The 25,008-nt window shown below is 35.0% G+C and overlaps 1 protein-coding gene across 1 annotated transcript in view; it reads left to right on the forward strand.

Moving 5' to 3' along the window:
• Nucleotides 1–25,008, forward strand: part of CFTR (CF transmembrane conductance regulator) — a 196,137-nt gene that overhangs the window by 111,276 nt on the left and 59,853 nt on the right. The window contains exons 12-18 of the mRNA XM_060020786.1: nucleotides 1,245–1,339; nucleotides 3,865–3,951; nucleotides 5,674–6,400; nucleotides 8,154–8,282; nucleotides 16,286–16,323; nucleotides 16,781–17,031; nucleotides 20,283–20,362. Coding sequence (XP_059876769.1) covers nucleotides 1,245–1,339; nucleotides 3,865–3,951; nucleotides 5,674–6,400; nucleotides 8,154–8,282; nucleotides 16,286–16,323; nucleotides 16,781–17,031; nucleotides 20,283–20,362 — 1,407 coding nt within the window. The remainder of the gene's footprint in view (nucleotides 1–1,244; nucleotides 1,340–3,864; nucleotides 3,952–5,673; nucleotides 6,401–8,153; nucleotides 8,283–16,285; nucleotides 16,324–16,780; nucleotides 17,032–20,282; nucleotides 20,363–25,008) is intronic.

Genomic DNA, 25,008 nt, shown 5'->3' on the forward strand with positions numbered 1-25,008 from the left:
ACTAATTTACCAGCTTTGTGAGTTTACAGTTTTGTGTATGAAGTTCTATTTGACTTTCATATGGTGGATAACAAAAACAAATGGACAATATAAGTAACCATTTTGGCAATTTAAATACAGGTAATGTTCATGTCAGTTCAAGGAGAGCGGATGTACTGCTTCTAGATTGTGAAAGCAAAAGGAGGAATAGAGTGGAAGAGTATTTTTAATAGAGGGAGAGAGAAGAAGGTGGTAACAAAAGAAAAGAGAAGATGTATGGGGTTGAGAAAAGAAAAGGCAAAGAACTTGTTTTGAATTAAAGAGAGAATCCTATCCATCTAACTCGTCACATTCTCAAGTCTCAGGGGAAACCTCACCTATTCCAGAAAGCACTATAGCATTTTCTACTTACTTTACAATACTTCTATATTCTGAACAATTAATTTGCCAATTAATTGCATGTTGTTTGATTATCTTAAAATGGTTAATTCATTCTTTCGGATGTTTTTTAGCTTTCTCCAGGATTATGGCTTATTTTCCAAGTTAGACTTACAATGACTGCAATTTGAGGACTGTTTCTTATAAATTCTAATCTTTCACAATGTCTAGCATGGTTGTTGCCACAGAGTTCATTAACTGGAGAAGGGATGACAGGACACGTGTGGCAGGGAGGTGACAGGAGAGACAGAGCGGATGGGGAGAGGACATAAGAATGAGGTGGGAGGATGGATGAGGGAGAAGGCTGTGTTGTTTGGGTGGGTAAGTGAGAGAAGTGTGGAAAAGAGATGCCTTGTACCCCTGGTCACTGAATATGCTTAGATACTGCAGGGAGCTGTAAATGGTATTCTTTTAGTTTCTCTTATTAGGAGGTTTATTCATCTTTGGGGATTTCCTTTTAAAGGAGTGAATTGAAATTGAAAGGAAGTGCACTTTAGCACATTAATAGCACTTGGGTTTGTAAAATGGCCAATGGATGATATACACACATCTTTACGTATCATAAATATGCATAAGCTTTACTTTCTGATATTTTCCAATTCTTATTTAATTATAAATAACATTTGAAAAATTAAAGTTTTCTTTATAAAATTTCAACAATGTTTTGAGCAATTGAAATGCATTTAAAATAACTGAGATGCGGTGTTCACAATTTCTGCTGTGGTTAAATCAGAAGTCTGATATACGATTGCATTTGAAGGAAAATGTACCTTTCAAATTCAGATCCAACATACTGACAATTCCTCTCTGTCTATTTTTGATAATAGGACATCTCCAAATTTGCAGAGAAAGACAACATAGTTCTTGGAGATGGTGGAATCACATTGAGTGGAGGTCAGCAAGCAAGAATTTCTTTAGCAAGGTGAATATCTGATTATTGGTCCAGTGAGCATTTGTTGTAAATATCATGCATGTAAAAAATTATAGATGATTCTCCATTTCTTTATATTCTGTTTCTGGAATTGAAAAATGCCCAGGATCTTATAGGTAGCAGGTTAAGAATAACCTTTAAGAATTATAGTTAATGATAGAGTGTTCATGTCTGATAAAGCTGATGGCTTTTTAAAAATGCATACCTTTATGTTGGTGTATGTGTTTGTTTGCCTCATGATATGATTTACTACAAATGGAAAACCCTGGCACTCTGCCTAGCCCAGGAAAGAGAAGATGTAAATTTTTATTTAGTCCTTCATACAGTTCCTTGCTCGCCCCATCCCAAAATGTACACACCTGCTCTAGGCTTCTGTTTATGCTACTTGGTTTCAATAAACATAAATTTTCAAAATTTTCAACCTAACTAATTAATCTCATGACAGAGATAGCAGGGCAAATGATGTCACTTAGCTTAAAGTCTGTAATCTTTAAAGAAAAATAAATAGGACAAGCACATCTAATATAGTGGGGGCTATGGTGGTCCCTCGGTGGAGACATTCTTGGCCTAAGCATTTTGAAGTGTCAAAGGGAAGTGTGTATATATATATATATATATATATATATATATATATATATATAGTTAATTTGTGTCAAGAAGAAACCTTTGCGGTTAAATTGTAACTCTCAGTTTAAAAAATTATTGGTGATGTGGTATGGCAAATGTTACTCCAGTTTTATTTGAACAAGATTCTTCTTACTGTGTTGCCGAAGTTGTTAGCAAGAAATCACCTTGACTTATTGATATTTTGGCTTCTTTCCCTTACTTTCTTGTGCTTTCAAAAGCTGGGACAGGAAACTAACTCACTGAGCACCTACAGTTGCCTAGTACTATTCTGGGTTGGGTGTGCATGAGTACATGTGTAATTTTACTTAATCCCCATATCACTCTGCCAAAAAAGGATTGTTCTCCCCAACTTATAGAAGAGATAAAGAGATAAATGAGGAGGTTAGATCTTAACTTGCCAAAATCCATACCGGGAAATTCTAGGGTTACAATTTGAACCAGGTCGTCTTGACTCTACATTAAACCACACCTTGATCTTGGGATTACAAGGTCAAGTAATAAATCAATAGATATGGATAATTCACAGACAAAATAATATTTTCTAAATAACTGAAAGTTGATTAATCTGTGAGCCAAAGTAAGACTTGTCTTAAACATTTCATTTCAAATTTAGGTAGGATATGCTCTATGGCTTCAGGCATTCAGAATAGAATTGAGTTTGTATTTACCAGTTGAAGATGCAGTTTTATTATAAAATGCACACAGTTTGAGGCATTAAAGAAAATAATTGTTTATTGCTCTTCTGATCTGAATGTGTCATGTATTGTCCATTTGGGGATGGTGAATATGTTATTTCTGATCTCTTGAGAAACCGTGGTCATAGATGTGTAGATAGAGAGAAGAGCTGAGTAAGGGAAGAAAGCCCTCGAGGGTACATTTAGATGGGGGACTTTTATCTAGTTCTTACGTGTTATCTTCAGAAATAATTTACACTGCAAAGGTTCTTCTAGATTTTACTTTGACTTTTTGTCAGTTCTGTTTTTTAATTATTATTATTATTACTTCTCTCAGTTACCTGCTGACTAAACACAGTTTCCTTTTTTACAGAATTATACGTAAACACTGAATGCTATGTGACTGGCACAGGTATAGGGTACTAACAACCACAGCTGAAAAAATTTAAATGTTATGAAGAAATTGCCTCACTTCCGTTCATATGGGACCATATCTTCATCTTATTACTGTCCTAAGATCAACTTAATGAAGATTTTACTTGCTCATAAAATTTTATTTTTTAACTTAGAAAATAGTAAAATTTTCTGAAATTTTATAATATGAAATAATATGGGTATACATTTTCATTGCAAATTTTTCATCCTTCACTTGTGTGGCATTTTTATGAGTATGGTCCAGAAACTAAGACTATAAGGAGCGAAGAGCAATGTCAATCATACAGCCGTAACAACACTGCTATCAATTTGTTGGTAACAGTCAACACTGAAAAAATATTTAAAAAATAATTTCACATAAGTGCTGCAATTTAATTGCTGTCTCTGACATTTTACAGGTTTGAAACAGTCTATTCTTCTTTGTTTCCCACCAAAATGCAAGACCTTTGAGGGCAGAACTTGTGTAATTTTTACGATTGTATTCCCAGCATGTGGCATAGTGCTTGGCTGTAAATAGATACTACTGTTAAAAGGTTTTCTTTTTCTTTTTTGAGGTAATATTTAAAATTGTAGGTATGGTGTGATTCAGTTTGTAACTTTTGTAACTTCAAGTGTATGTCACTTATATTTAGCAAAACCACTTCAGCAGTTTTTGGAGTATTGTGAAAAGCCATAAAAATCACATATGACTTATCTTTTTGTTCTTCACTTAAAATAATCCATACCAAAAGACATGGGAAATATTGAAGGAATCCAATTTCATTTCCATTTTCTTTTTAGAGCAGTATACAGAGATGCTGATTTGTACCTATTAGACTCTCCCTTTGGATACCTAGATGTGTTAACAGAGAAAGAAATATTTGAAAGGTATGTTCTTTGAATAACTTATTCATGCTAAAGGACAAGAAGGAACAACTATACCACCATAGGCTGCATATTACTGCTTGAGAAATATGTCCACCATTGTGACTCAGAATGGCAGAATGTAATGTAGCCACTTACTCAAATCTGATCTTCCCTCTATGGTCAACATTAAAGATCACGTCCACTTTTCTGTCCACCTTATGCTGAACCAATTTTTCCCATTATTACTTTAACAATCACTATTTATGTAGGTTTTTATAGTATTATTGTCTTGTGACATAGCTTATATTATTTTAATTGATTATTATACTTAAACTTTTTATTCACTTTTTTCGTGTTAGTATTTTATTTTATCTCCTCCTTAGGTAGTAAACTTCTTAAGGAACCAAAGAAACTGAAGGTTTTAATGTTTTAATATAGGTGAATGCTCAGACTATTCATCTACCTCAATACCTCCTTCAGAACCTTCTCGTCAGTCACACAAAGCTCAGGGTATACATTTCATTGGAGCTCCCATTAGGGCTCAACGTATGTGAAGTTCCTACCAGGAACAGTTAGTTATATAACTTGATTTTAAGGTTTCAAAATAATTTCATAGACTATAAAGTAGTTTATTAAGAGAATTATCATGATTCATTTTAATCAATAAGGATGTAGATTGTGTGTGTATAAAATGGCCATATTTTTCCTAGAAGCACCTTTCCTAGAATTTAGCAAAATTTAATACCTATGATACTATTTTTATAATCCTGTAACTATAAGTACCTTCTTACCAATATAAACTTTGCTAGTTATGTTAGTATGTTAGAGTATAGACTAGAATGATGCCTCTTTCTATCAATATATAATATAAAATGTTTTAATGCCAAAAAGAAATTGGTCTCAGATGGTTCTAGTCAGGATTTACTTCTAGACTTAGAGGGAAGTTTTGTTGGAGGACGGTCAAATGTATTATCCAATTCTCAGGTTTGTTATTGTTATTGTGTTTTTTGTTTTTTGTGGGTTTTTTTGTGGTACGCGGGCCTCTCACTGTTGTGGCCTCTCCCATTGCGGAGCACAGGCTCCAGACACGCAGGCTCAGCGGCCACGGCTCACGGGCCCAGCCGCTCCGCGGCATGTAGGATCTTCCCTGACCGGGGCACGAATCCGTGTCCCCTGCATCGGCAGGTGGACTCTCAACCACTGCGCCACCAGGGAAGCCCTGTTGTTGTGTTTTTAACAAATAAAATTAGTCTTAATATAAGCTCTTGAGGACAAAATTGGTGGTCAACTTAAAATATAAAAGGAAATGAGTAGAAAGTTTAAAGAACAAGAAAGCTCTGACATTTTAGAAGACATGTAGAAATATAAACCCTAAGGAATCTTAAAGGTCATCTAACGATTCCCTTATTTTCTAGATGAATCAGCCATGACCCAGAGGGTAACCAGTTCATTCAAAGTCAAATGTTTATTTAATATCAGATATTTAATTTCATTCTAGGTCTGTTAACACTCAACTTTATAATGTAGCATACTATAATAATTCAATAATACAGTATTTCATGTCATAATAATTCAAGAAGTGCAAATTAGTTACTATTGAATATTTACTTAAGTATAATAATAACATTGTATGGTAGAGGTTTTATACAAGAATAGGTTAATAAAATGTTAAAATGCAATATATATACTATTGTAATAAATTGTTTATTAAATTAATATTTATATATTTTTATATTCTTAAAGCTGTGTCTGTAAATTGATGGCTAACAAAACTAGGATTTTGGTCACTTCTAAAATGGAACATTTAAAGAAAGCTGACAAAATATTAATTTTACATGAAGGTAGCAGCTATTTTTATGGGACATTTTCTGAATTACAAAATCAACGGCCCGACTTCAGCTCAAAGCTCATGGGATATGACACTTTTGACCAGTTTACTGCAGAACGAAGAAATTCAATCATAACTGAGACTTTACGGCGTTTCTCACTAGAAGGAGATACTTCTGTGTCCTGGAATGAGACGAAAAAGCAATCTTTTAAACAGACTGGAGAGTTTGGTGAAAAAAGGAAGAACTCCATTCTCAATTCAATCAGCTCTATGAGGAAATTTTCATTTGTACAGAAGACTCCATTACAAATGAATGGCATCGAAGACGATTCTGTTGAGCCTTCAGAGAGAAGACTATCCTTAGTTTCCGGTTCTGAACTGGGAGAGGCTATCCTGCCTCGGAGCAACATGATCGATGCTGGTCCCACATTTCAGGGACGAAGGAGGCAGTCAGTCCTGAACCTTATGACCCGCTCCTCGGTGAACCAAGGTCAAAGCATTCACCGAAAGACAGCGACATCCACACGAAAAATGTCACTGGCCCCTCAGGCGAATTTAACTGAAATAGATATATATTCAAGACGGTTATCTGAAGATACTGGCTTTGAAATAAGTGAAGAAATTAATGAAGAAGATTTAAGGGTGTGTATAAGTAATCAGTGTGGTGTTTCTGTGTTTTCCTTTCTTTTTTCTCTTTTGGCCACAAAAAGTGGGATGTAATACATACTATGTAGCAAAATTTACTCAAATTTGAGTTTAGGATGAGGTTTATTTTTAAGATTCCCAAAGTCCAAAGTATGTAAATTATGTAAGCAACTTCGAAATGTGAAAGAATCAACTATTTCCTTTTGTGATGTCTCTTACTGTAAGATGTATTGTAAGTCAAAGCAAGGACTAATATTGAGTCCTTTACTAAGCAGTGATAATCATTATTGTTAATGAGAAAAATTATGAATTATTATAAATCTGTTTCATTACCCTCCTAAAACCTCTGTGGGAAGAGGTGGAGTGAAAACAAATATATAAACAAATAATAGCTTCAGTTATTGAGAGACAAAGAAATGTTTCTGTATGCAGGTAGCCTCTATAAGGTATATAAACATCTAGTCTCTCAACAGGACTAACATTCTGGCTTATACCTCAGTCTTGCCTGAATTTAGTTAATGTGAGCTTTTTTATCATTTAAATTTCATTATACGTAGGATTTCTGGGCAGGTTTCTTTTAAAGAAGGTATGTGAAATTCAACATATACTAGTGCCAACGTTCAGGTAGAAAGTCTTTTATATTAAGTTCTAAAGAATAAAATGCTTTTATTTTTAAAATAGGAGGCAATAGAAAAGAGGAGGGTTTTTTTTAAAACTAGAAAAATTCCTTAAGTGCCTTGGATGAAACAGTGTTGTAATAAATTGATATGTTTAATAGCGTAGATCAATTACGAGTAGTGTGACCTTTGGCAAGTCACATGTCATTTAATGTCTCTGGGCCAAAGTTTCTTTCTTTGTAAAATGAGGGAACAGAATAGATGATCTCTAAAATACATACTTTCAGTGTTTCTATAATCTTAAAAAAGATTTCCTAAAAGATAATTTATCTGTATGGTTTTAATACCAATCTGAATGAATTTCTCAAACCTGATTCTATAAGTTTAATTGTAAAGAATGATCACTTTGACTGATAATAGTATTTATTGATTGCTTCTAGTGCCATGAGCATATTCTTAGAAGATCCTCTCATTATCCTCATTTATAGAGAAGGAAACTAAATTTTAGAGAAGTTCAGCTGCCTGAATTCAAGCAGCTCCTAGGAAGTCAATGAGAGAGTCCAGATTCAAATCCAGGTTTACTTGACTTCGAAAATTTTTACATCTAACCAGTGTGTCATATTCCAATTTCCTAGGACCCTTTCTTTGATGTTCTAGTGCTTCTTCTGTGAATTTTGTTGACTTTATAAGAAACAAAACTATCCTTTCCCTTTGAAATATCTGGATTTTCTCTCTTTCAAATTATTGAACTATAGCTCTCAAAGTTAAGTCAAGGACGGTTCTGGGAAGCTTCAGTTTGCTGGTACCATTTATTTGATAAAATGTGTGACACTGTTAAGCATTAAAATGGTAAAATTGTTCAAAAACAATACAGTCGTTTTATCAGCAATATTACATTCAGAGTTTGAAGAATCGCAGTGTTTCTCATTTTTCAAAAAGCTATGTTGCTCCAGTGGACATTATATTGGCTGTGGAGTGACATCACATGTGTCATTCATAATGGTTTATATTTGTTGAAATTCACTTAGTTTCAAATAGTAATATTCCTTTATTTCCACACATTCAAAATAAAACCACAGTGCTGGTGTGAACCTGTATTGTCACATTGTAATAACTATGATTCTTTTTTTCAGGAGTGCTTTTTTGATGATGTGGAGAACATACCAGCAGTGACTACATGGAACACATACCTTCGATATATTACTGTCCGCAAGAGCTTACTTTTTGTGCTAATTTGGTGCTTAGTCATTTTTCTGGCTGAGGTAAGAATTTTCTGTTATTAAATATTAATGTGATTTAAAGTTAAATTAGGAATAGTTTGGAAGGATATATATATATATATATATATATATATATATATATACACACATGTATAAATGTATATATATGCATAAATGTAAGTGTATATATGAAATTTTATATCATATAATGATATGTATAGTTCTTCTACTGATATTTTATTACTTCATACATAGCATATAAAATATACTTAAGCACATATCTTCTATATGAAGAGTTTTTGAGACATTCAAAACCTCAAAGTAGAATGTCTTTATATGAATCGAATTTAAACAATGAAAATTATTCTGTACTAAATATTAAATTCATTTGACTCTAGATATTGCATTATTAAATATGCCAGTGATGAATCACCACCTTTAAAAGACTATTTCCTCACAAAATAAAATAAATATATATTAGTGGCTTAGAAATCATTTTAAATAAGCCTTTCAGAGATTCAAATCACCCATTTGCTTACAGAATTCTTTTGTCTTCAATGCCACCATCATGGTCTCTTTACCATGCTGCTCTCCTTCACATCACCAGGTTAAAATAAAAGAGGGGGGCAGTAGGTCACAGGTTCAGTTCTGCATTAAGGTAAGAGGTTTCTGAAGCTGGTTGGTGAATGAGGTTATTCTCTAGGTCAGGAGCAGCCACTTAAATGAGAAAAGAGGCTTGGCAGAGGATGTCTAGTGGTGAAGTGGCTTGGGGGCTGGATGGAGAATATTTGCCCTCCAGTTGTCGAATGGGGGCAGTCGTAACTCAACACCAGCCAAGGACTTCCCATGAGGGGTTTTGGGATCAGTTTCACTAAACCTTCCTATTTTTCAACATAAGATGAAACTACAGATTTTTTCTGTAATAATTTCTCATTTTTAAGTGTGGGTAGTTGGTTAAAGCAAAACAAACAAATGAACACTACGTGGGTACAAAAAAACATATCTGTGGATTGGATTCAGCCTGTGAATGACTACTCTAGATATTTATCTCAGAGGATACTGCTGCATGTGTCCTAATATACAGCCTGAATCCAACATAAAGGCCCAGGCTGCCTTCAGGGGGAGAAATGACCCAGGTGAAGTACTGCCTCTCCTGAGGGTGTATAATTATATACATACCTGAAACCCAAACTTAAAACTACACCGTTGTCTTATTAGGCTGCTTCTAACCTCAGTTAAGAAGTCCACATAAAATATTATCACTCCTCCTTGACCAAATAAAGTAGTGTAAAATATTAAAGGTATGTACCAAAAGTTGTACATACCACTTCACCTATAAAGTGTTGGTTTCCATTTGATCTTTGAGTTTTGATGATATCACTTCTTTTGCTCTACTACTATTTTAAATTAATAAAACAAATGGAGGCTGAATGTGAGATGCGGTATTGCATAGCGCCACCTCTGGACTCAGACTGATCTGGCTGTGAATTCTAATTCTGTGTTTTTAACACTATGACACTGAACAAGTTAGTTAACCTCTCTGAGCCTCAGTTTCCTCATCTATAAAATGGAGGTTGTAATAGTACCAATTTCAAAGGTCATTTTTGTGGGTTAAGAGATATCATGATTATAAAGCACTTACTGTAGGGCTTGGCATATGATGAGCAATGCTAATTGCTATTCTTACTAATATCCTTAATGTCTATCATCATTATAAAGCTCAAGTTAGTTTGAGGTGAACAAGTCCATGACAGAGATATAGTAAAAATTTCAATAATTCCTTTTACAGTTTAACAAAACTATGGGGTTGAGTAACTTGAGACTCTCACATGAGGTAATGAAAATTACGTTGAAATGTATTTTTAATTTACCTCATTAATCTCTGCCAGTCATGCCAAATGACCAACATTAATGCGAATGAAACTCAGTCTTGTGCCACAGTTAATCTCAAACCAGCCCTTTGTCATTGTTAATGATTTGAACCTCTTCATTGAAAGATCAACATTACTTGACTGTCTTCAGTTTAGTTTTATGAGAAAAAATGGTCCTATCTGAATGTGGTGGTGATTTATGTTCACTTACAGGACCCTTGTCCCATGTAGAGCTGTAGAGCTGAACTTACATGCCTTTCAACGCAGTGTATAGTTAATTAATTAGAGACTGAGCGTTGAGCCACTGAACATGTGTACAATATTATTAGCTCACTTACTCAAGAAGACAGTGGTCCTTTGTCTTTAGGCTAGAAACCAAACTACAACAGAGGATGTAAATGTTGTATAACTTCCCATTATTAGTTGAGCTCTCACAATTATTGCAAAAACTTTTCTTTTTAATGGACAAAATAACCAGTAATGTCATTTTCTAGGCAAGAAATAATATAAAAAATTATGAGCCTTTTTTGGCCCAATATCCTGAAGGCATTGCCAATTGACTGGTTCTCAGAATTTTGAATAACAAAAACTTGGTGATAGTAGAAAAAGAGTAATTGTTTTCATCATGTGCACCGTTATACAGCTAAACAAATCATTCAGATGTTCACAATTCTGTCACATCTTTGAATCAAAATTTACATAATTTTACTTTTAGACTAAGCTCCTTTCTTAATACCAATGTGCCTCTTCTCATTACCATTGAAATATCTCATATGTGCTTTGCATCATGGTACCAGTGCTAATCCAGGAAGATAGTTTAGGTCTTTTAAACTTTATTTAGAGCCTCATACTCAACATGATCAGAGAACCTAAAGAAAAGTTAAGATACATTTCTTCCTTTGTGGAAGTGATGTACCCATTTTTAGTTTTCATAGGGGCCACTTCAATCTAGATCTTATAATTTTATAGAGTAGGTTCAATAAACTTCCCTTTTAGAGTATGAAAGTAATAACTTTTTTATTTCTTCAAAGTGCTAAACTGAAAAAATTAGTTTGGTCTACTCAGTTTGTTACCAATTATCATTAGAGTGTCATTTTGATAAAGGTGTCAGTCTAGCTTATATTTTTATACTGTTTTCTTTACCATAGAACAATATCTTCTGTTAAGTTCTTAGATATTAGCACCAGGGATATAGGCTTTTAAATTTCTATTATGTTGGTCTCTCTAGTGCTCTAACTTGGCAGTACAGCATTGACTAGATAGAGAAGAAACGCAAATTATACAGTAGGAGGCAGTTTCCTCCTTACTTTTACAACAACCAGAGGGTATTATTGTTGCCTGGAGTATCTAAAGATCCAGTTTCGTCCTTTTATTCCTGAGAGTTTTAAGAAAAGTGTCAGAGAACTGCTATATACTATTCCCTTATGATTTCCCTTCTGTTTGCTAATGAGGAATCACTAGGTGGCTTTACGTTATTAGTATACACAATATATGCTCCCATAATACCTTAATGATAGTTATACCTTTATTGATAGTAATACTTTTAAGGCAGCATTGCTTAGCAAGTGTCTATGTTTTAGGGCGTGATTTAACCTGCAAAGCATTGAAATCTGCGATTAAGTCATAACAAGGTGTCACTTTACTATTACTGCCTGTCATTCATTCAGCCACTTACTAATTCAACACGTACTTTTTAGTTCTTTCAGTATGTCAGACATAATTCTATATGCTGTGTATACCATGAAGTACAAAACAGAGTGTACAGATAGAATACACTAATGTACTTATGTTAGCAGAGCATTCGTAATACTGTGCTCCTTGGTGAAAACTCAAAATGCCAATACTATATAAATGGTAGTCATTTACACACAGATCTCCTTGTGTGACTTGGGAAGAGCTCTGAATTCTGCATTTGTACAGAACTTATAGAATGAATTGGTTCCGGTTCTTTATCTTTATCCTACATAACATATCATGATATGTTATGCTTTTTTAAATGTTTTCTATGTGATTAGTATATAATTTCTGTCTGTTGACATTGGTATTTTTTATTTTAAAAAATTTATTTATTATTTATTTGGCTGCGCTGGGTCTTAGTTGTGGCAGGCGAACTCTTAGATGTGGCATGCACGTGGAATCTAGTTCCCTGACCAGGGATTGAACCCAGGCCCCCCCCCCATTGGGAGTGCAGAGTCCCAACCATCATGCCACCAGGGAAGTCCCTGTATTTTTTATTTAAGTATACTCTTATTTATCCCTTCCTTTATTTATTAAGTACAGATTTACCGAATGCCTACTGTTTACTGGGCGTTGTTTTAGACACTAAGGCTATAATAGGAAAGAGAACAGAGGATAAATACATTTTGATGGAAATAATCACAGAGTGTAATAAGTGCCTTATTAATATAAGGCACTTATATTAGCCTTATTAATATAAGGTACTTATATTATAATAAGGGCTAATATAAAGCTGGGCAAAGGAGGGTAGACAGGGAAGGCTTCCTGACGAAATGACATTTCATTCATACCCGAAAGATAAGAAGGACTCAGACATGCAGAAACTGGGGCAAATGCAAAGGTCTTGGAAAAGTTTGGTAAATTATGGAAACTGAGAGGAGGCCAGCACAATTGGAACAGTGGGAGAGAGAAGTGAGTGGCATGTCACGTGGTGACATTGGAAAAGCAGGCCAGAAACAGGTTTGCAGAACCATTGGCTGAAGTAAAGAGTTTGGGTTTTATTTTAAATGCAACAGGAAGCCTTTGAAAGGCTTCATTCAGGGTATGATATGATTTTTTTATGCTTTAAAAAAGATCACTCTGTCTGCTATATGGAAAATGGATTGGATGGAGACACGAAGGGAGGCCAGAACATCTGTTATGACAGGAAGGGATTGCTGTTATTAACTAGGCTCAGCATCCAGAGTGTTTAGAACCGCTAAGTCATATTTAAAGGCCTCTGAAGATATTCCACAGTGAAGTATATAGGAGTGTCTTCTTTGTAGTTTATTAAAGTTCTTCATGATAGAATATTGGACCGTTATACCTCACGTGGTTGTATTCACATTTTTGAACCTTTTCTGTACCTGGCCTTGGCAGCTTTCTTCTCTTTTCACGCCTATTTTCTTTCGTTGTGAGTATCAAACTTGTACCTAGCCAGGTTATGTCATGGTAGGGTTCCTCCTAAGTCTTGAATATATTCTTGCTGTAGTTCTCCATTACATCTTATTTTTGAAATCATACTGTTGGTGTTTTACTCTATAGATGCTCAACCTTCATCTATCACGTGTCCGAAGATGTTTACTAGTTCATTTAGCAAATAAGCCTTTCAGAAAGAGGCACTTAATTTCTCTTTCCGTATGTATATGCTGTATATTCTATCCCCGACATGCCATTATTTTTTAAATCATAGAGACAAATTATCTATATAAGTTAAATTGTGACCTAGCTTCTAAATACTGGCTACTTCTTTTTCATTTGGGGTCATTTGCAACGTTCGTGAATCATCACGTTGACTGTTCAGGGATCTATCCTTAGAGGACACCATCATCAGACTCCTGGTACTTAGCATGGGTATATAATAAATACTCTGGCTACACCGCTATCTAACTAACAGTTTTAGTCTATTCATGCACTGTCCGGTAGAGTAGCCGCCCACCAGCCATGTATGACCACGTAAATTAAATGAAATTATTTTAAATGAAACACAATGTAAAATTCAGTTCCTCAGTCACCCACAATGGCCACATTTCAAGTGATCAAGTGCCATGTGTATTAAGTGGCAATGATACTGAACAGTACAGATATTGAACATTTCTATTTTTGTAGAAATTTCTCTTGGACAGTGCTGATCTAGACGGGACCATTTTCTATGTGATATGGAATGATGTTTAAAACCCTGAAAGAGCTGAAAATAATGACCTTTTTGCTTTTCCTCTAATCTTTCAGTACTGTCACTCTATCACAAACTGTATGAACTTTATAACCTCAAACATTTTTTTTTTTAAAGAAGATGTTGGGGGTAGGAGTTTATTAATTAATTAATTAATTTTTGCTGTGTTGGGTTTTGGTTTCTGTGCGAGGGCTTTCTCTAGTTGTGGCAAGCGGGGTCCACTCTTCATCACGGTGCGCGGGCCTCTCACTATCGCGGACTCTCTTGTTACGGAGCACAGGCTCGAGACGTGCAGGCTCAGTAGTTGTGGCTCATGGACCTAGTCGCTCCGCGGGATGTGGGATCCTCCCAGACCAGGGCTCGAGCCCGTGTCCCCTGCATTAGCAGGCAGATTCTCAACCACTGCGCCACCAGGGAAGCCCAACCTCAAACATTTTGGAAATTAAATGTTAGAACTTGCTTGCTTAATTGTTTCTATATGCCCCAGACATTTTCATTAAAGTCATTATGTCAAGTCCTTGGAAATGTTTTTGTTCCAGTCAATAAAAGTAGTTTGGGTTGGTGGTTCCACAAGCGGTCTCTTCCGCAAGTGGTCTCTATTCACAAGAGCCAAGAAATAACTTTATATTACACTGATTAGACCAGTGTCTTTGAACAACTGCTTTGGTTATTGTAAATATTATAAAATATTTATTTCTGGGATTTACTCACATTCAGGGAAGGTTGGAATGCCAACATTATTGACACTTCTTTCACTGGAACAAAGAAGGACTATAATAACCAAAGAGTCCCTCACAAATATACCCTTATCTAGGTTCTTGAATAATTTGATTAGTCTTAGGAAATAGGAAAACATTTGTACTGGAACAAAGACTTTTGAAATAGCTAGATTATTGCTGTGTTTCTTGTCATTTTGAATTCACTTGAATTTCAAGGAAACAAAGGTGGTTTTTCTTTTTATTAATATGGTTCATGGAGGCTATGTGTATAATGAAAAAAAGTAGGAAAGTGAGAATGATGCTATTAGATTTTTCATTATTATACTCCTATCTGGTATGCAAATTTACCAAAAATTATATACTATTTAAAGTATATAACTTCATAATGTAATTTCTTAATGCTAATTATTCTCCATAATTTTTATATGGTACTGTTAAATACTTAAGATAAATTGATTATGAAATAAGAGATAGATTTCTTATACCAAGCGTATTTGTTTCTCCCCTATTTATTTTTACTCTGTGTTCATTTTCAAATTATTTTACTTACAATTTCTCCTTTTTTTCTATTTGATTCTTTGTTAAAGTTATTATCAGGCTAATTGTATAATTTCAGTCTTATAATTGTGTAAATATTTCTGGTGTTATAATTGTGTTGGTATCATCACAAGATTGTTTTCCCAAGCATTTAGGAGACTGCAATGCCAAATTGAAATAGAACAGAGTACAGATCATTTAAATAACACAGAAACTAAAAAATAAAATCATGGTTATTAAACATTTTTCTTTTTTGGTTTAGTTATGGGATAGAACATTTGTTCTTCAACCAAAAGTTTCCACCTTGAGAAAACCCAAATAGTGCCAATAGTGTATGTTTTAACCTGAATGCACCTTATCTTTATTTAAAAAATACGAATTTATTTATTTATTTATTTTGAATTTTATTTTATTTATTTATTTTGTTTACAGCAAGTTCTTATTAGTTATCTGTTTTATACATATTAGTGTATATCTGTCAATCCCAATCTCCCAATTCATCCCACCACCACCACCCCCCAAAAAACCATGAATTTTTACACTTTTGAGATTTTAACTGGTTTTCATGAATATATATCTCATCTTTTCCAGTAATTAATTGGTCTTATAGTTATGCCCCTCATAATCATTGTATGACAAATGAAATTATTTATAGCCATCAACCAGATAAATTATCTGCCAGCAGGCTGAGAGTAATCTCTTCATAAGAAACAAACTTTATTATTTAAAGTGTTTAACTGCAGTATTAGCTCTCCTGTGAGGTTCAATGAACAGTTCCTGTTGAATGAAGGAGAGAAATGGAAAAGTATTTTATTCAGTGAAATTGGAATTCCATTAACTTAACATGTTCTCACCTCAAATAGTGGTTCTTAGAGCAATTATTGCAGCTGCTGGACCCAGGAAAGTAAAGCAAAGGAAAATGAAATTGTATATATTTCAATGTTAGTCATGGTGGAATTAGAAGTGGGTGTGGGAAAAATAGGAGAAGATGCTGGAAAAAAAAATCAAGTGTGTATTGTTCCATTCCAGGTGGCTGCTTCTTTGGTTCTGTTGTGGCTGCTTCCAAAGTGAGTATTCCATGTCCTATTGTGGATTGTATTTTGTTTCTATTGATTATTTGGGTCTTATTAATTATTGTAATATCCACTCTGCTTCATTTCCCCACAGTACTGTAGTGGAAAATTGAGTTCTTTTGTTTAAAATTGTGAGCATGTGCACTTCCTGCAGCTCTTTACCAATTTTTAAAGGATTTAGTTGTGCTTAGTTTCCATAAAATGCAATAACAATATTTAAAACAACCTTGCACACTTAGTATTTTCTCTGAGTATTTGAAATTTTATCTATTTCAGTGGTTAAAAACTTAATCTACTTTCTTGCAATAGTAAGTCCTTCAGGTTAAAGGCATAAGCTCTGCTAATGAAATATGTTGTGTTTCTTTAGACTCAAATTCAGCATCATTTACATGTATTGGAAATTCAATGGGAAAGTTTGGTTGCCTGATAGCAATTTCCTTTTGCTTTACAGAGTACTTCCTCAAGACAAAGGGAATAGTACTAAGAGTGCAAATAACAGTTATGCAGTGATCATCACCAACACCAGCTCGTATTATGTTTTTTACATTTATGTGGGAGTAGCTGACACTTTGCTTGCTCTGGGACTCTTCAGAGGTTTACCACTGGTGCATGCTCTAATCAGAGTGTCAAAAATACTACACCACAAAATGTTACAGTCTGTTCTTCAAGCCCCTATGTCAACCCTCAACACGTTGAAAGCAGGTACTTGACTAGGTGTACAAAATGAAGCTACTGCACCTCCACAAACAGGGCCTGTGAGTTGGTTGGTTTTCTAGTAGTAGCACTGGCTTTTGCATGCAGGCATCTACCCTTTGTTGAGCTTCCTTATGACTGGCATGTACCTGTCTCAGGTATTATAGGCTCTCAGATACAGTCACTCCTCATATTTCTGTATCAGTTAATTAGAGTAGCTCAGTTTGTTAGGACATGATGCTGATGGGACTGTAGCAGCAGAAGCAGGCCCTTCTGAGTCAGCTGTCCTTCTCTGTTCAGATATTTGATCTAGCCCCCTTCTAAGCATCTTGCTGCCAATGTATATTGTTGTTTAAAAGAGGAGAAGATTTGAAGTGATCAAAAAAATTCTAAGATTCTTTTACTAATAAAGTGTTTTGATGAGGTAGAGTAATCTAGTTTCATGTAACTGTTCAAAGATGATCCCATAAATTCATTCAAGGTTGTTTTAAATGGGTTGGGTGGATCCCAAATGTATTTTTAAAGTATTTTTGACACTATCATAGAGGTTAGTAAAAGAGTACAAGCTGTCAGTTATAAGATGAGTAAGGTCTGAAGATCTAATGTATAATGTGGTGACTATAATTAATAACACTGCCCTGTATTATTGAAATTTGCTAAGAGAATAAAACTGAAATGTTCTCTCACACACGCACAAGGGTAACTATGAAAGGGGATGAATGTGTTAACGAACTCAGTGAGAGGAATCCTTTCCCAACGTATACATATATTAAATCATCACATTGTATACTTTAAATATCTTACAATTTTTTGTCAATTATACCTCAACAAAAATAATTAAGGCCACAGAAAGTAAGAGTAGTGAAATAGAGGGACCAAAGATTTTAAAAACTAAGGACAATAAGGTACTTTGAAAGTAATCAATTTTATTGATCCCCCTTTAGACAAATTCACATTTAAAGAATCTGAGGTTAATAAGGAATCTCCCAAGTTTTATTCTTACAGAAATCTGTTGAACACTTACTTTCTATGGCACTAAGCCAGGGACTGGTATGAAAAGATGAATAAGGCACAGTTCTTGCCCTGGAAGAATCCAGTCAAGGGAGAGGGGGTAGACACAGGAACACTTGATTATAAAGGAAAGAATAAATTCCAAGACTGAGATTTTTAGAGTGATATGTATCTAAAAATCTCAAGATAAGAATTATCCATCATTTTTTTCTGGGTAAAACATTTCAGTGTTCGTATTCAAGAAGATCTTCCTTACATTTATTCTTTTAAGCCCTTGTGTATCACTAAAGCCTTGCCTCATTTGGATATACTCATCACCACACTTCTGTTTTAGAGCTAAGAAATTTTAGACCTAAAAGAGAATGCCCAATTACCTTGATCCAATGATTTCATTTTTTTAAATGGGAAAACTGAGATCCAGAGAAGGTAGGGGATTTGCCCAGGATTCTAGCAGTGAGAAATGGGCAATGAGATATAATGAAAGGAGCATGGGAATTATTTGAGGTCTGGCTTGTCCTCATAAGAGTGATGATCATGGGCAAGTTACTCTTCTGAGACTTTGCATCCACATCTGTAAAATGAGGAAAGGAATAATTATCTCAGAGGGTCATTGTGAGAATGAAAAAAAGTCATCATCTACTAGCCTGTTACATAGCCAACATGAAATAAATGCCGGTTCCCCACTGTTGTTCCCTTTCTATTGTTTCCCATTTGAAATATACTAAGCACTAGAATGATGTATGTATATATATTATTTTTTACCAAAGCAACTTTCATTTTCTACACAGAATAAATACCATACGCTACTTTTTTTCAATTTTTGATTCATTTATGAAAAGATATACAAATATGTTTAATTAAATATGCTAAATAAAATATCATTAGTAAGGGCAAGGAGATAGTGACAAATAAAAAAATAATTGAATTCTTCCTACATAAGGCTTTTTGCCGAGGGCTCAGAGTGATACAAAATAAATGTGGCATGGTCCAATGACCTCTAGAAATTTACAGTCTAGGAAAAAGAGATGACATGTATACAAGCGACTGTACAACATGGATATAATTATTACAACACAGAAGTGCTGTAAAGATGTATTAAAGGTATTAAGTATGTCCAGAGGAAGAAGGGATTAATTTGAGCTGGTGCAAAAATTGATGCTTCCTTGCAGGAGAGGCATTTGAGTTGGGCCAGGAAGGAGACATAGATTTAACATGTAGACATGAGAGGAAAGGGTTTTCAGGCAGAGGAGCTACATGGAAAAGGCAAGGAGGTAGGAGAGTATAAGGTGTATTTAAACAATAAGCCAGTTTGAAACAATGTTTGAGAAGAGGAAGCTTGTACCTAGGGTAGGTTAAGGCCAAATCATGGAAGGTATTAAATATTAAACTAAGAATTTTAGACTTTATCCTGCAGTAAATGGGGGGGAGTAAATGATAAGATTCAATATCACTTTGTTTGTACAGTAATATGTTATAATTATAGGTTTAATTCACCCCTAGACAACGTATTCCTCAAGGGCAAGGAGCAAGGCTTATTCACCTCTGTTATCTCAGTGCCTAGCATTGTGCCTGCCACCTAGCACTCCATGTGTAACTTTTCTTCCCTGAAGGAAAAAGTGATCAGACTTACACATGTGAGTCTGTTAATTTAGAAGACAGACGGAAGCTTAGATTGCCAGTGAAGAGGGTAGAAAAGGAGGACATGGCAAAGGAGGTCCACATGGTGGGCAGGAAGGGGTTGAGAGCAGCCACGGGTTCTGCTGAGGTATGTTTTAGAAAGGTGTGGAAGTTGAAGGATACGGAGGCTCTATATTACAAAATACAGATATAAGGGAATGATGAGAGCATATCCAGAAAATTATTACTAAACTCAGGCTTGTAAATGGGAGACTGTCGTAGTAGGATGGGTGCCTATTCCTGACATAATTTGTGATAGGGCTCTATTAAAGACCTTGGTTTTTGCCTGAATCTTACAGCAATCTGTATTTTATAAAAGTTTAAAAGTAGGAGACAATAAGTTGAACACAGAGTTATTTAGAATCTTTGTACAACTTAGAATCCTTGTACTAACATTGTGTACGTCATTATATATATATATATATATATATATATATATATATATGATTATGTACTCATTTGTATTTGAGTTCTGAAGGCTTCTGCTGTGATCCAAAGTTATCAAATTCATCAGATATTGATATGTATTTTTAAGATTATTAGTTTCTGAAGAATTTTTCTTCACATTATAGGTGGGATTCTTAACAGATTCTCCAAAGATATAGCAGTTTTGGATGATCTTCTGCCTCTTACCATATTTGACTTCATTCAGGTTTGTAAAAATAAGTAATATTAAGTGACTTTGCTTTGTTGCACTTTTTAAAACTAATTAGAAAATGTAGTAAATTAGTTCTTGCTTACTTTTCATCTGATTAAGAGTTGAAGCCTGTATATTTATAAATCTTTTCAATATTAAAAAAAAATCTTCGAAATAGTCATAAATTTAGTAAATTCAGTAGTAAGTCAGAACTGTTTACCTGACCAAAACCTAAGGCAATTCCTCATTTAGATATAATAGCTGTCTACTTGGGAGTGATTTAAGATGTATAGCAGACCGCTTTCCCCCAAATCACTGCCCATGAAGTGTGACATTTTTGACATTGGCATCATTATTTAAGAGAAGTCACCTACCTCCAGAGGGCCCGTGTTAAAATGTAGATCAGTCAGTTTCCTGGTGGACTACAGTTTCAACCAGTCTCATCCATGAACACTTTGGCAAAGATTAGCTAGTTAGCAATCTCACAGTAAGGGCCATAATGCAGGGACAGAAGTACAGGTAAGTTTTCAAGCAGGTGAGAGAGGAAGGAAAAATTCAGGACTAGTCAGGACTGTCCCTGGGTGACAGATCTGAAGACACCTGCAGGGCAGCCTGACTCTGAGCATGTGTCCTGGGGGTGGGGTGATTGCTGGTGAAAGTGGAGAAGGGAAGAAGGGGTTGGAGATGAAGTTGACCTAGGGGATACCGCATTAAGACTTCATAAGTGACAGAACTTGAGTGTTCTGAGTTAATAACTTTGGCTGTTGAACGAGGTTTGAAAACAGCTTACTGTCTGGCTTAGGTTGAGCCTCAGAGAGTAAATGACGCAGTCGCAATGACCTCCTTGGAGAGACACTTGGAACAGGATGCTGCCCATCTTAGGATGAGTTGTTTGCCACCTCCGCCACTGAGAACCTGTGAAATAGAATAACATGCGGGCTATCACATTTGTGTGTATACACAACTGACATTGGCAGGTGCACAAAAACCAGATTGTCAGTTTACCTCATCTGGAATGATTGGCACAGTCAAGCACATTAACTGTTCCAGGTGAACTTTAGTATCTTGAGTTTCCTTCAGTTACTCTGTTTAGGGATATAACTTAGCAGCCGCTGCTGGAATTCTTTAACCGCTGCTGTGAGTTTATGCATGTGAAGGAATGTTTCCCATGTCTTTCTTTAATTTCCGGACATTTCTTCCTTGTTCTAGGATTGTAAATGACTGGTCTCAACTGTAATATTATTAAATCAGGTACAAACTGGAACATGGACATCTTGACATGATTGCAAAAGAATTCACGAATGTTAGCCCTTGAAAATTAAAAAAAAAAAACTTTTGTAGTCTGCTGAGTATTTTCTGAATCAGTGTGAGGCTTACTTCAGAAGTCCTTTGGGAGAGTGCAGTTTTGAACATTTATTTTACGAATTAACACGTCTTGACACATGTGATGGTTCTCATCCTTCCTCTTACGGCAATTTCAGTAGTTTCTGCTCAACTTCTAATGTTGTTGCAGCTCACTAGTTGTTTCCTAAGTGATTGGGCAGGGCTTTTTTATTTTGATTTCCCTATTTTATTTACAAGGAGGTCTCACATTAAGGAAGCATGGTACATGACAATCAAATACAGTAAAAATCTGATTAATTTTGATTCATTAAAAAATGCATCAGAGGGGTCCTTTAAATTGTGAACCCCTTTGGTTATACTTATGTTCAGATTAGTTAAATTTCTTTTTAGTCACATTTCAGAAACAGATTTTTTTCACAGAATGAGGCACACCTGTAAATTTCCTTTTTTAAAAAAAAAGTTATTTCTATTAACTCTAGTTCTTAACATTTGATAATATTCTGGGTAATTTACTTTCTGGATTGGAACATTGTATAGTGAAAATGAAAGATCCAGATTCTATTCTGCAGATACCATTGTTTATTTTACCTTGAGCAAGATACTTAACCTCTAAGAGTCTCAGGTTTCTCAAGTGAGGAAGATAAGTCTGATGATGGTCACTTTCAGTATTAAAGTCGTATGCTGCCGATGGGCATACTGGAGGTGGACCATACATGACAAATTTGAACTTGAAGCCACACAGAAAAAGAACTATCCTGGCGTCCTACTTATCTCTACGCGTCAGTGACTGATTTTTTTCACAAAACAGAAGCCTCCGTGTTTTAAAATATGCAAATCTTCTCTTATCAGCCTCAAAACCTTTAGATTTGTTTGATTCTTTCTGTCTTACCCTAATATATGAATACACAGTGAGTCCCACCACTTTGATCTCTACTGTGTCTTTTACATCTTTTTTCTTCCCTTATTCATTCTATTAATCCCATTAATGCCTGGCTTAAAAATTCTCAAGGACTAACTATCAATTATGAATGAAATTCCAGATCTGGTGTTCATTGCCTGGTTTTAAATAGGTATTTATTATCTATTTATTGATCAATCAATTTATTAATTAACCTTCTAAATGATTTCAAAGTGATCCTTCATTCTTATCATCTGGTGCCTTGCAGGTTTTATAGTCTGTTGATTTGTTTTCCCCTAGAATTTTAGGATTTGAGTAAGGATGAATGGGAATTAGAATCTGTACTCACATTTCCATCTTGTATTGAAGTCCCTCTATTTATTTATTTTGTTGTCCTCTCACTAATATACCTGGTCTGAAATGACTTGTTTCTTATTCACTGTGAATTAAAAACTAGGACAGAATTTAAAGTTTCTTTGTATAATTAGAATATCAAACATATTAAACCACTACCTTTAGTTTTGCACAAGTGCTAAATTATTAGCTTCTGACCTCAATGCCTAAGGATGGCTTCTTATAAAGCAAATAGAGTTATTTTCCTCAAAGCTTAGATTTACTGTCCACTTCTCAGTTTGGGCTTTATTCTGGATAATTTTAATCTCTGGAAATCTACCTTGTGAATATTTCACCATTTCCAGGTTTACCCACCTTCTCCATTCTTCTCAAACCCTATGTGATATCTTGGTTGGGTTGGCTGCACAATTCTTCCTGTTCTATTGTAAAATAGTTATTGTCATTCCTAAGAATCTCCACCATATCAGCAATAATTAAGTCAGAAAGAGAGAAACAAATACCGTATGCTAACACATATATATGGAATCTAAAAAAAAAAAAAATGGTCGTGAAGAACCTAGGGGCAAGACAGGAATAAAGACACAGACCTACTAGAGAATGGATTTGAGGATACGGGGAGGGGGAAGGGTAAGCTGGGACAAAGTGAGAGAGTGGCACGGACATATATACACTACCAAACCTAAAACAGATAGCTAGTGGGAAGCAGCCGCATAGCACAGGGAGATCGGCTTGGTAATTTGTGACCACCTAGAGGGGTGGGATAGGGAGGGTGGTAGGGAGAGAGACGCAAGAGGGAAGAGATATGGGGACATATGTATATGTATAACTGATTCACTTTGTTATAAAGCAGAAACTAACACACCATTGTAAAGCAATTATACTCCAATAAAGATGTTAAAAAAAAAGAAAAAACAAACAAAGAAAAAATAATGATCACTTTCCCCACCCATTGTTATAATCCAACAGCTCCAGATTGGAATTACATGGTAAAAATAGCACAAGACAAATGAACACAGTGCCGTTCACAACTGTCAACAGCAAACAAAAAAAAACCCTGATTCTAATGGAATAGCTGAACGTTTCCATGTTGCCAATGCAATAGCATTTGTGTTTCAGACATACTGGTATTTAATATGGTGGCCCATTTAAATTAAATTGTATTTCCTAGTAAATAATGCTTGGAAGTTAATTTTTCTCTTTTTTTCAAAAGATCCTATTTCTGAGAAATAAATACCCTCAGTTAAAAAACTGAGTCCTTCGCCATTGATGAAGTCTTGTCATGTAGTAACTGGGGCGTTTGAGGCTTTCTCATTGTACTGGTGGAACTTGTAGGGCAAGAACAGAATAGAGAAGACTTTCTTTAGATTATTGAGTCATCATATGTACTTAGTCCAGTGTTTGGCACTGTATTTATCTGAGTATTTGTTGAAAGAAAATGAGTGAACGGCTTATTGTAGAATTTGATGATGGACACCTTAGAGGCATTTTCCCTAGAAAAGTATCATTGAGATATGATCATCCGAAGCTTTAGATGAACATAACAACCCATTCAAAGAAGATTTATGCAGATCTTAGTTACATGCTTATTCATGTTTTCATCTACCAAAATGTTCTGTATTTCTGTATCGGTTGTACATGTGTTGTACAAAGTACATTGGTTGTACAAAGTACATATGTCACCCATGGCGGTTGGTAGACAACTGGCTCAGTGATTATCAGATAGATGTTATGATAGGTTTATTTTTCAACCCTTGTTGTGACAGTTACTTTATTTATGCTTTATTCACATGGGGTATTGTGGAACAAATGTTAGCAGATTTTTTTTAATATGTATGGATATAGTGTCCTTTGGAAATATAGAATTTAAGCATTGAACTTGATCTGAAGAACACCAATATGGTTAACTTGTTTCTGAGACTGCCCACAAGGATCCAGTTTTGAGGGTGGATAATGTGAAGATATGTCTCTAATGAATGGGCTTGACTGAAACACAAAATTCATTTGATAATATATGAGAGAAAAGTGGTCTAATTTCAAATTAAATCAGCCATACCCCCAAAATCTT

Source organism: Delphinus delphis, chromosome 9 (assembly GCF_949987515.2).
Source record: "Delphinus delphis chromosome 9, mDelDel1.2, whole genome shotgun sequence".
Classification (NCBI taxonomy): Eukaryota; Metazoa; Chordata; class Mammalia; order Artiodactyla; family Delphinidae; genus Delphinus; species Delphinus delphis.